The 12,322-nt window shown below is 35.2% G+C and overlaps 1 protein-coding gene across 1 annotated transcript in view; it reads left to right on the forward strand.

The window, feature by feature from the left end:
- The window catches only part of UNC13C (unc-13 homolog C), a 507,695-nt gene that overhangs the window by 265,486 nt on the left and 229,887 nt on the right, over positions 1-12,322 (forward strand). Inside the window, exon 19 of the mRNA XM_063449078.1 lies at positions 8,672-8,805. Within this exon, the coding sequence (XP_063305148.1) occupies positions 8,672-8,805 (134 nt within the window). The remainder of the gene's footprint in view (positions 1-8,671; positions 8,806-12,322) is intronic.

Consider the following 12,322-nt stretch of genomic DNA (forward strand, 5'->3'; position numbering starts at 1 on the left):
ATTGTGTGTGTGGCTGCTAGTGAATGAGTTTGTATGTGTGTGTCAGAGAGCTTGTCTGTAGTGATATTTTGTGTGTCAGTGAGCTTGTCTGTTGAAAGCATGTGTGTGTGTGTCAATGAGCTTTTCTGTAAGGAAAATGTGTGTGTCAATGAGCTTATCTTTAGTAAGCAAGTTTGTGTCAGTGAGCTTTTTTTAAATAATTTTTTTTAAATTCTTTATTTTTCAAGTGAGTGAATAACAATCCGACATGTAGAGCCACAACAGCACCTACACGTAACATAATAACATGACATATGCAATGCAAGACATCCTGGTGGTACAATTTGCTCAATTTTATAATACGGGCTGATAGGTTATAGGTGAGGTGTGTGACTAGATGTAGGGGTAGTGTGGGTCACTTTTTTAGGGGAGTATATCAGCACTCCACTTGATAAACCGTAAAGCCAGTAGAGTAAAGGTGTCTGGGTCGCGGTGGTTAAGTGTTTTCTATGAGTGTTGTCTAGTCTGAATAGCTATCTGTAAGTGTGTGTCACTGTTGGATTTTATGTAGTGACCAGGTCACTGTTCCATGGAGGTTGTTGGTGTTGGCTTGCCGGAGGCCACTTCGGTTTACAGTGTGCTGTTTTCTAGCGAAAGTTGCTTCAATTAAGCTGGACTAGGTCCAATGGTGAAGTGTAGTTGTTTTGTGAGAATCTGGGCGTATACCTTTGTTCATGTAGGAGCTTGGGTGCACTATATAGCCTACCTTGTTGGTCCCCATCTTCCAATGGTAGTGGTGAGACTTCCTGGGGGGTCTGGGCATGTGCTATGTTTGGCATTTACAGTAGTTGGCCTATGTCCCGCTGGGGTTTTGGGGTGGGTGGGGTAGGTTTTTTTGATTTTCATCCCATCTCACCTCTAAGTGGGGTGACAGGTATTAGATCTTCCAAGTCGAGTGTGTGCCATGGCCAGAACCCTCCTGCGTTGTCTCCATGTTGTCCACCCGCACGGTAGGCCTTGCCGCCTCGGCGTCTGATATTGGAGCCCAGGCGACATAAAGAACGTCATCTACCGAGTCCGCCGGGTGTGCTGCGGGTGATGGCGTGTCTGGTTGCTAATTATGTAGCAGGATGGTCACAGTTTACCCCAGGTTGAGGTGAAAATTCATGGAGCTCGGAGAAATTGTGTTTTCTCCAATGCAGCGTTAGCCTCCGCTTCCCCCCAGTCAGTGAGCTTTTCTGTTGGGAGCATGTATGAGTCAACAAGCTTTTCTGTAGGGAAGTAGGGAGCATGTGTCAGTGAGCTTATCTATAAGAAGCATGTGTTTATCAGTGAGCTTTTCTGTAGTGAGCGTGTGTGTGTGAACTTGTCTGTAGTGAGCATGTGTGTGTCAGTGAGCATGTGTGTATACCAATAAGCTTGTCTGTGCGTGTCAGAGAGATTGTCTGTCAGTGAGCCTATTTGTGTGCATCTGTGAGCATGTGTTTTTATGCCAATGAGCTTATGTATATCAGTGAGATTGTTTGTCCATGAGGCTGTGTATCAATGAGCTTGTGTGTGTCAGTGAGATTGTCTGTGTCTGCATGTGAGTATGCTTACTGTATAATTAAATGTTTTCCTCTGAAAGGACCAATAGTTTATTTTAGAAAAAGAAATATATTAACCAAGGATATGTAAGGCATATATGTATATGTATGCATGTCTTTAAACCCCATACATATACATATATGCCTTACATATTATTGAGTAATGTACACATATAACCGTGGCAAGACATAGCCGTACATATTACATGTGACAATACATGGCGCAATGACTTATGGGGCCAGCATCGTTTTTTATTTCCAGGGCTACTTTGTATCCCTAGTCCCGTCCTGGTTTTCAGTGGTTAACAACATCAAGTGGTGGAGTCAGACCTCTTAAAATGTTTTGTGTTTCCCAGATACATGTATCTATAGGATTGTAGTTTCGAACAGGACATGATGTCTCATTATTATTATTATTATTATTTTATTATTTATATAGCGCCAACAAATTCCGTAGCGCTGTACAATGGGATCTCGTCAACCATCACCACAACAGACATGCCCATGTAAGACTACTTTTAAACATATTTTTTAAAAAAGTAGATTTTTTTTTATTTGTTATACTTCACAAGTAGTTTTAAAATATTGTATTGGGGAAATAGGACCATCATTACAGTACTTCATTGCTCAGAGCAACGTCATTGTTCACAGTGTTTTCATTTCCATATGAAATTGTTTTCAGAATGATGAAGTGATCAATTCCTAATTATTATAATTGACACTATTAGAAAAAGTATTTTAAGTTTGAGTCAATAGTTTGGACAGGGTGAAATATTATGTTAATGGACCCTTCTAATATTGATCATTTTATTGGCAAAATATTGTCTGTCTACGCTTTATTATGGATTTAATCTTAATAAAACTCATTATTTGCTTAAGAAGCATTTGCGATTTTAATTGGTTTGTAGTAGAACATTTTAATTGAAATAAATGAAGATTTGTTGCTTGGTGCAAGCAAAATTAAAGTATTTTTTTCTCAGACCATTAGTTGACTAATGTCACGTGCAAAAGTCATGTCAAGTAAGTAATTCCCAGGGTTCCTCTGCAGCTATTCATTTGAGAAGGGTTCAACTTTAACTATTTTTCTTCTTATTCTTTTTTTTTTGTTAGTGTTGTTTGAAAGCCCAGATTTATCTGTTGTCTGTATCAAGCCATCAAGCCAAACATTCCCCATAAATAAACTAAATATATGGTAGATCTCATATATGTAAGGATTGGGCATGTTGGTGGGAGCTTCTAGTGACCATTTTTAATTAATTGTCTCTACCCCTAAAGCACATGGTTGGAAGAAGGGCTACCTGCGTATGAGATGGAGAAAGAGGGGTGCAATGAGCCCCTTTATTTTACATAGAGTGAAAGGGGGATCCTCTCTTTGTGGAGAGGGCCATTTTGTTGTACTTATCCTGAGTACAGTGATACTGCTTTCTTATTTTGTCTTTTGTCCCCTTCTGGATATATAGAACCCCAACAGAGTATTATTTCTCAAACCTGTCTTTCGCTCTCTTTTAAAAGGCCACACTCTAGTCTCACCTTCCAGTTCTGCTGCTTTCCCACCGTGTTGCTTACTTGCTTTCTACTTCAATGCCCTTCTTGTTGTGTTTTTATACCCCATCTCCTCTAGAGTGTAAATTCCTTTGAGCAGGGTCTTCGTCAAACTATTGTTCCTATAACATTTTGTAATTGTCTCATTTATTGTTAAATTTCTCCTTCATAATATTGTAAGTGCTGTGGAATAAGTGGAAGCCAATAGTAAAAATAAGAAATGCATGTAGCTGTTATTGTGTGGATATCGGTGCTGTGTCAGAGAGCAGGACTATACCGACGTCAGCAGCATCCCTGAAATGGTAGCGTACCAACTAGGTGTAGATGCTGCTCTTGCAAAGTAAGTATTTGGAGCTTACATTTTTTTTTTTTTACTAAAAAGCCTATAAGAAAAATTGTACCAGGTATGAAGATATCACTGAAGATAAGTTTTTTTTTTTATCACTTTTAAAAAACATTTTTTTTTATTTTTTTTCCTATTAGCTAATCAGTGTTTTTAACTTGCTTTAAGGTTTTTTAAAGGACATTACAGTATAGTTCAACTGCTGTAACAGCATCATATTTTTAGGATTCCTTTTTTTTTTGTAGTTTAAGGGACATTATTATTATTATGTTATTATTTATATAGCGCCATCAAATTCTGCAGCGCTTTACAATGGGTGGACGAACAGACATGTAGTTTGACCAGACACAGAGGGACAGAGGGGTTGAGGGCCCTTCTCAATGAGCTTGCATGCTAGAGGGAGTGGGGTAAAGTGACACAAAAGGTAAGGATAGTATTAGACTAGTGACAGTTTCAAGAGTGGAATCAGTTGGGAGCTATTAACAGTTTAATTGATAAGCTTTTATGAAGAAGTGTGTTTTTAACGATTTTTTAAAAGGAGTGGAGACTGGGTGAGCATCTAACGGAGGAGGGAAGCGAGTTCCACAGGAACGGTGCAGCCCTCGAGAAATTTTGAAGGCGAGCATCAGAGGTAGGAGTACGGACAGAAGATAGACGTAAGTCCCCTCATACTCTGAGGTTTGGAGCCTTGTTTCATTAGCAACTAGGAAAAAAACAAGTCACCGTATGTGTCTTGCAATATTGAAAATAGGCACATAGAGCGTATATAAATATATTTTATAATTATGACTATTATTTTTAAGCCTGTTTTTTCAGTGCCATTTCTCTGCACTCCTACTGCATACTATTACCTCATACAAGCTGTATAATGTACTCCTCGTCTAGACCTATTGCTTTTTGGAGTTTTTTTTCTCTTATCTGCTGTTCTGCTGTTACTATTTTTGGACTACAGCATAAAAACTAATCATAACACGTTGTTACAAGTCAAGGATTTAGAACAAATCTGTTACATTTATTATTTGACACAAATATGCTTTTAGTTTTGTCGGAGGGTTCTGGTTGTCTGAAACAAAGTATAATTGTATACATTCAAGAAAAACAGAAAATAGAGAATGTATAGCTCTAAGATATAGGTAAATATAAGCTCTTGGCCCAATTCATTGCTTAGTCCAGAACAGCTTTGATTAAGTTCATGTTTATGGATGCTTATGTTGAATATTATCTTTAAATAATTTCAGTATGAGTTCTTACATGCGGCATTTTTGTAGCTTGTGTGTATACGGTATGAATGTGTTTCTTATTACTTTTTTATTATTCAGATACATTCAACGTGTTGTATAAATGTTATTACATATTAATAAGATAATTCCATCTTAGTGAAAATATAGTCTGGTAAAAACAAAATTAAAAATATACAAATTAACATCCAATGTCTCAAAATGTATTTACTTGCTTTAAGCCATATGTTTAAATAAAATGTTTATAAGATTATGAAAACTGGATAACTACATTGTTATCATTTGTCCTATATGCAACATGCCATAATACAAAGTAGAGAATATAAATACATAATTTTTAACATAATCTGTCTGTTATTGTATGCTACTAGAATTTTCTTTCCTTCACACACCATTTGAGTTATTACATCACAGTTTTTAAATTTTAATGTTCACAACTCTGTACTATTCAGTTTAAGGAAACACGGATTAGGTAACCGGTTCTCTCTTCCTCTCCCTCTCCCTTTTTTTTTTTTTTTTTTTGATTGGCTCTGTGTGATGGAGACAGGGTTGCAATATGTTTAAAAAAAGTTGTGTTCCTCAAACTGTGTTCCTCAACCATCTACAATATAATTATTGACTTAATTATGAAAGAAGGATGCAGCGAACAGAATTTCATCCTCAGTGGCTTCGTTTTTGGCCTGTATACTTAGCTATTGCTTAACTTAATAAATTGAGGTTATGACAGATGGAGCTAGAAGGATGGTAGACTACACAGACAGTCACATTATTTAAATGTACACTCTAAGTTCCTAATCCGTTATATCTTTCTGTAGTGGTTTTGGTGTATAGATGCTGTCTCTTGGACTTTGTAAAATATTGCCATTAGACTGCCAGGCAGTCGCTACAGGTTCTTTCTCCTTCATATCCTTTTATTTTTCAAGGGATTAATGTTTGGCGTCATCATGCATAGCATGATGATGTTGAATGCTTCTAATACTTCTCATAGAGAAGCATTTCAATCAGTGCGTGTCTTTGTGTCTATGAGGAGTATTGGAAAGGCAGATTGAGGTGATTACCATGGAGGAGTAATCGGTATTGAACCAGATTATCAGGATTAATCATATTACCATGGTCCGATTGGGCCACAGAGAATACACTACCTCAGTGTTTAATTACAGGTAAATGTAATGGCTTTCTGAAACTTTTTTTTTTTTTTTTTTAAAGACAGAGCAATAATCTAAATTGTAAAAAGAACACATCTAACTTAAAAATAAAGACGTTAATGTGTAACTATAGTGTGTACCTTTACGTGAATAATGCCAATGCTCTATGCCCAAGCACTATAGGTCCTTTCTGTTGCAATATTTTTTTCTCTTTTTTAATATGTATATATATCACTTTTATTGGCTATATTAATAACTTTTTTTCCTTTAGAACTTTTAGTCATATGAAATGTTGATACTCGGGTCTAACACACTACTTATATCTTTGAATAATTCCTATATGTTTTGTATTTTTTATGCCAGTTGTTATGCATCAACATTCTGGAGATTTATGTGTCAAGTAATACTGTCAAACCTCTCCACATTATATTCCAAGCCAGTACCACCTATTCCAAATTATTTCAATCATTAACCCAGAGATGTCAACCATCTACATGGCATTAAACCATACTTGTAAAAATTTCCTGTTAAATATTATTAGCTTCTGAAGCTAAAGGCATACTCCAACCCTTACCAAATCTATACTTTTTTTAACTTGAAAATGCTCTGTAGGGCATTAATGTTGGGTGTGTGCCCCTTAAAATCAGAAAGAACATGTTTTTTTACTTACCTTAATCCAGCACCAGGTAAAGCTCCAGGCATTGATCTTCCATGCCCCATCCCGATGTCATCTGGCACTGACATGGTCCAATGACAGGCTTTTCATAGAGAAGCCTGAGATGGGTCTGTTTTTGTAAAAAATAAAATAAATAAATAAATTAAGTGACAGAAGGAGGCACGAGGGAGCACTCGCAGGATGAGAGCTAACTTCCCTGTGTAAGCACAATGCATGCAAGGGGAAAGTGTTTGTTTGTTGCCAGTGTGCGCTGACAAAAGAAGTAAAATATGCAGAGAACTGATATTTGGCCACCTGGAACTCATGTTCTGAGGGTGCAACTATCAAACGGAACACAAATAAAAGTTTCTCAAGATGTGGGACTCCTTCCACCATGACTACTTCAAATCATTGAAGTGTTCATGGTGGTTGGAGTAACTCTTTATGTAAGCACCCTGTGATGTTCATGTCCATCAGACATAGAAAAAATGGTCTAGAGCAAGGTTAACAAATCCATTTAACAATGCTAAAGGACTGCAGGTCAGCTTACACTGCTAATCTAAACTTTTATACATTTCATAACACTAAGGGTTATTTACTAAATTGTGAATTGTTGGTGATTCAAAGTAAATTCATATGTATACCAAATTTTACGTTATAGTAGCTAATTTGAAGAAAAAAAAAATTACCGTTAGCTGGTTTGCAGTTTGACTATTTAGTCCTAAATTTATAAATGTTATTTGAATTCATGACATATGATATTCTATTATATATCTTATATAATTTTTCATGCATGTCCTTTCCAATTCATGAATATGCCAGGGGTAATTACAAATAGGACATTTTATTTTACTTTTATTTAGTAAACATGCTTAAAATTTAATTTGTGAGCTCAGAACCTGCCATTCAAATATTTATGTATTGAATTTGGATGACTTAAATCAGCATCTAAAGTGTGCAGTGCTGCATTCTGTTAGATAAGAATGTCAAGTTAGTCTAGGTTGACGTGATCTTCCTTCCAGCTGTGAAGTTTACCCTCTCCATTCATTTAAATCTTACCGGTCTATACTTTCTTTAGCATGCTCTGTTAATCTTTTTATGTAGTGTGGTTATTTTTGCACATTTTAATTTCTTGGAAATACTGGTCATTGAACAGGCGTAGGCAACATGCAGCACTCCATTTGATGTGGACTACATCTTCCATAATGCTTTGCCAGCATTATAGATGTAGGGGAATATGCAGTCCACAACATTTGGAGTGTTGATGGTTGCCTAACCCCTGTTCTAGAATATATATGCAATGGTAATAGCTAAACTGTTCGATTGCTTTTAGCTATTTTTGCATACATTAACTTCTTGCCTATGAATTACTTTGAATATATATTTGTTCTTATAATGCTTGTGATGTTTATATCCCACTCAACTTCAGCAGTAAAACAAAAACAAACACGTATTAACATTTTGGAAGTTCTCATAGTTCTTTCATTGCCTCTTTAACTTATGAGGTTTTAAGACAAGATGCAGCTATTTTTTATTTTATCCTTAAGCATAATGGAATGCATGTAAAAAAATTATTTTTGAGTTTGTTAGAGATACAAATCTCTTAATATGCAAAGTTTTGTTTTGATAAATATTGTCCCTAAATGATTTGAATTGCTCTACATTTGTCTTCATAAATATACCCCATAATGAGTGTACAAAACTACATACTAGGGGTGAACATCTTTGAACATACAATTCACCTTTATTAACCTTAGGATACAACATGATCTGTTGTTTCTTTTAAAATTATAACATTTTGAACAAACGTACAAATATCAATGTTATTGACCACTCCGGATCTAGGTTCTTGTGCCGTAGGTGATGTTTCTGTTCTCCCGAACCTCATCAGTAATATAGATAAATAAAATCCTCAGAAACATAAGTGAAATGGTTGCTTAATTTAGTCATTAAACAAGAGTGAGCTAGGTTACATTTCGACACACTGAGTGTCTTTGTGAAGCCATAGCTTTACAAGTCATATTACTGAGTGCTGAGGATTTAAAGTAACTATAGACTATTTTAAACAAATCTGCCAGTTTGATATGTTGCATTTTTTTATTATCATTTATAGTACATACCATATCGCAATTTTAAGATTCTTCAAAATCATGTAACACAATTTTCATTTTGATATCCTTTAGGGGAAAAAACAAGACATTCCAAGAGAAGAACAAGGTCCAACTATCAAAAATTTGGACTTCTGGCCAAACCTCATAACGCTAATGGTCACTATTATTGACGAAGATAAGACCTCATACACTCCAGTTTTAAACCAGTGAGTATTCTTTCATTGCATCTAGCAAAAGCTACTAACTAGCAATTTGAAATGTTGTAGTCCATTGTGTTAAAAATCTAATCAAATTTCAATCCAAACCCTACTCAACATCTTGAAAATAAAGGATCATACAATAATGTCACTGGGATTTTCACATTAATTCTGAGATGGAATCAGTCTGTATGTATAGAGTATGATTAGCTTTAAAATGTTGAATATATGGAACATGGTAGTGCATACTAGTATAGCCAAGAACTCACTACGTTTGTCCACGAGTGTTCTCTCTGTAGACGCATTATTTAAAATAAATTAATACAGCTCAGATAAAAGTGGAAAACATCTGTAAAATTATAAGACTATTGAACCTTTTTCTTTTTTTATATAATTAGCAGAACAAAAATGACTGTCAAATATATACCTTATCTGTATCCCATTGGGCACTTAAGATATTTCAATATTAATTGCATGTTTAAGAAATGTTGATATTAGGTGTACTTGTTGAATGAAAGGCTGATAATAAAACTACGGGTCGAAAAATGATTTACTATTAGCGCTTGAATACAAAATATTGATTTGCTTTACCTTACAACTGAATGTGTTTAATGATTTATTGATTTCCTTCTGTTAAAACTATTAGTCAATATATTTCCAATGCTAAATCATGATAAGTCATACCATCCATTATTAAAAAGGCCAGAGGGAAAAGTTTCAAATTAGCCATAATTATTGTCACACTTATTCGCTATTTAGGGAATTTTGGTGACATCATGAACTACTGATTACCATTAGTGAATTTTTTATTTTTTTTGAAAAATAGAGCAATGTCTAATCTAACAACCACTTAGACTGGAAGAAAGGAGATGTAGTCTACGGCAAAGGAAAGGGTTATTTACAGTAAGATCATTAAGGATGTTTCTCTGCCCAAGTATGTACAACAAATAACAACTGGATAAATACTTGCAAAAATATAATATTCAGGGGTATTATCTTTACTTTGTGGAGTAACAGCTTTTTGATCCAAGGGGTATTTTGACTGCTATTCTGGGTCAAGAAAGAATTTTGTCCTAGTTTATTGTAAAATTGTAAAGCACTTTAAATTGTTTTTGTTTTTTCCTTCTTTTGGATCAAAAGCAAAAGCTAATTTGAGAACCGTTAAACTTGATGGATGCAGGTCTTTTATTCAGTCTATGTAGCTTTGTATTTTATCTATATATAATGTATAATGCAGGCATGCTGATTTTTAACAGTTTCTTGAAATTTAAAGACACATTATTGTGCGAAGCTCTTTTATATCCCTAAAAACTCAAATAATTCAGATTCTAAAATAGAGGATCATTATGATTTAAAAAGGGGGCTAATGGATATGGGCCCGGAATTGGCACTCTTGGCAGACTTGGAGTAGAAGCAAAGCGGTCTTATATTTTTGAAAAGTGTGTTGGTAAAATTTGAGTACATTTGCAAAATCAAATTTTAAATCTGCTACCTTACATCAAAACAGAAGATATGGCTTAAATCTCTAGTGCTGATTTAAGGTTTTTTTTTCCAATATTGCTATTTTGACCTAATGTTTTATGTATTGAATGTAAGGTAACCACAACCCCCTTCTTTAATAAACAGCACCCTCATTATTTTATTACTGTTTCTTTTTATTTAAAGCTTTTGGTATTTAGTAACAATTCACTCCTGTCACATATTTACTTGTAGAAGTTCATCTCATGTTGTTTAAAGTTTTTGCTTATATACAATAACTATAATACTTTTTTCTTTTTGGGTGATTTTAAATAAATCTCAAATTCTCAAAGTTTTTAACAGAACAATTACCCCATGTTCATGTTATTTGTAGACTACACTTTGTGACTGACTTAAAGGAAAGTGTGCTTATTTCTCTCTGCTGGGTGGCTTTGTGAGTCGCCGAGTTTGTTGCTGAAGTCTGTTTTGATTGTGTCATGTTTTGTAATAGAAATGGCAGGACACAGTAATAGTAAGTATTGATTTATAATGTGATGCTTGTTTTTCATTACGGTTCATAGTACTCTGTGGCATCAGGAAGGCAGACAAGGGTATCCCGTCTAATATAATAAGATGGATGTTCTCCTGAAACAGGGACATATTACTTATTTTGATTATAGCAAGGTAGCTCATGGTATTATCCAGAAGTAGCATATAAAGGAGAAAACAGTAGCTTTAGAATATCCTGATATCCTGTTTTAATCAAATATAGAGGTAACACGCAAGACTATTAGTCTCAAAACCAGAACCCAGGTACTGGTACATATTATATCCTCGTATGCACTTCTAATAAATCTGTCATATCTACACCTAAAATTAGTCGGTGTTGAGGGAGAGTTGAATAAGCCTTTACCCACGACAAAATTAAAAAGGGTTCACTTAGTAATTTAAGGCAACATTCAACATCTTAACTGCCATTATGAAGTATTGCTATTTATAATGAACAACCCCATTGATATGTTATAAGGATGCTCACTGTGCCTTGAGGGGTATCCGCTACACCTCCTTGACGAGGCCCGTAGAAGGCCGAAACAATTGTCTAGGGTTCTTGTATCTCTCATGCAGAGGGAACATGCTGGTATTTTGGTTCTGAACTTCCTGAACGGGTAGGACCAGTCTAATATGCTTCACATATGTTCACTCGGTAATGGCACAAGTGAGCAAAAAACTTTTTTGAGACCTGAATGGTGATTTACCGAAGGCCAAGCTATGTAGTTTCTATAAGCTTTTGTCCGTCTCAGAATTATCATATTCTATGTTTATATTAAAAGGATAGTCTTATTTGCAATTCATTTTATAGAATGCTATAATAAAAAAATCTTTAAAGTGCTTGTCAAACAAGGGTAGCCTTTGTATTGTTGTCGATGATGTGGTTTTATTGAAGGAGAAGGATTTGGCAAACAATGCTGTAGGATAAAATGGAGAGAAAATAGTCCTACAATCTGAGAAATGTATTGTCTAGCTGTGTTACTCAGTCTAGTAATTACTTGGCTCCAAGTAGATAAATGTATTGATTGTCAAGTTTGTGGACCCAAGTTTCTCTGTTCTACTATCAAGTGTTTGTTGTTCATCCATTTTCTAACCATGCAGAAAATTACAGGTCTTGGTAGCTCAAGGCTGCTCTAAACCCACACTCTCATTGCTTGTAAACTATTTTAAATAATCTAAAACCTTCACTGCTTCAGAATACGATGGTGAAACATAAAAGATAAAAGAAAGATGTCAGATTTTCTGACACTATCATTCTTCATCTTAATGAGCACTGAAAGGGGAAAATATGTGGCCTGCTCTCCCTTTCTCAGCAGGTCGCTTCTCTGCTGTCGATGCTGCGTTCAGTAATCATGTCTGTTTGCAAAACCAGGTGCGTATGAGCGCACTATCCTATTGTAATTTACTGTCTTTCTATTCGGAGACCAGTTTCCATTTGTTGAAAATACCAGTGCTTTGGCTTCTTGCCTCATTTCCTCAAATGTCACTTTGCAGAATTATCCTAGATCCTGGGTTAAAC

This window comes from Pelobates fuscus, chromosome 3 (assembly GCF_036172605.1).
Source record: "Pelobates fuscus isolate aPelFus1 chromosome 3, aPelFus1.pri, whole genome shotgun sequence".
Lineage (NCBI taxonomy): Eukaryota > Metazoa > Chordata > Amphibia > Anura > Pelobatidae > Pelobates > Pelobates fuscus.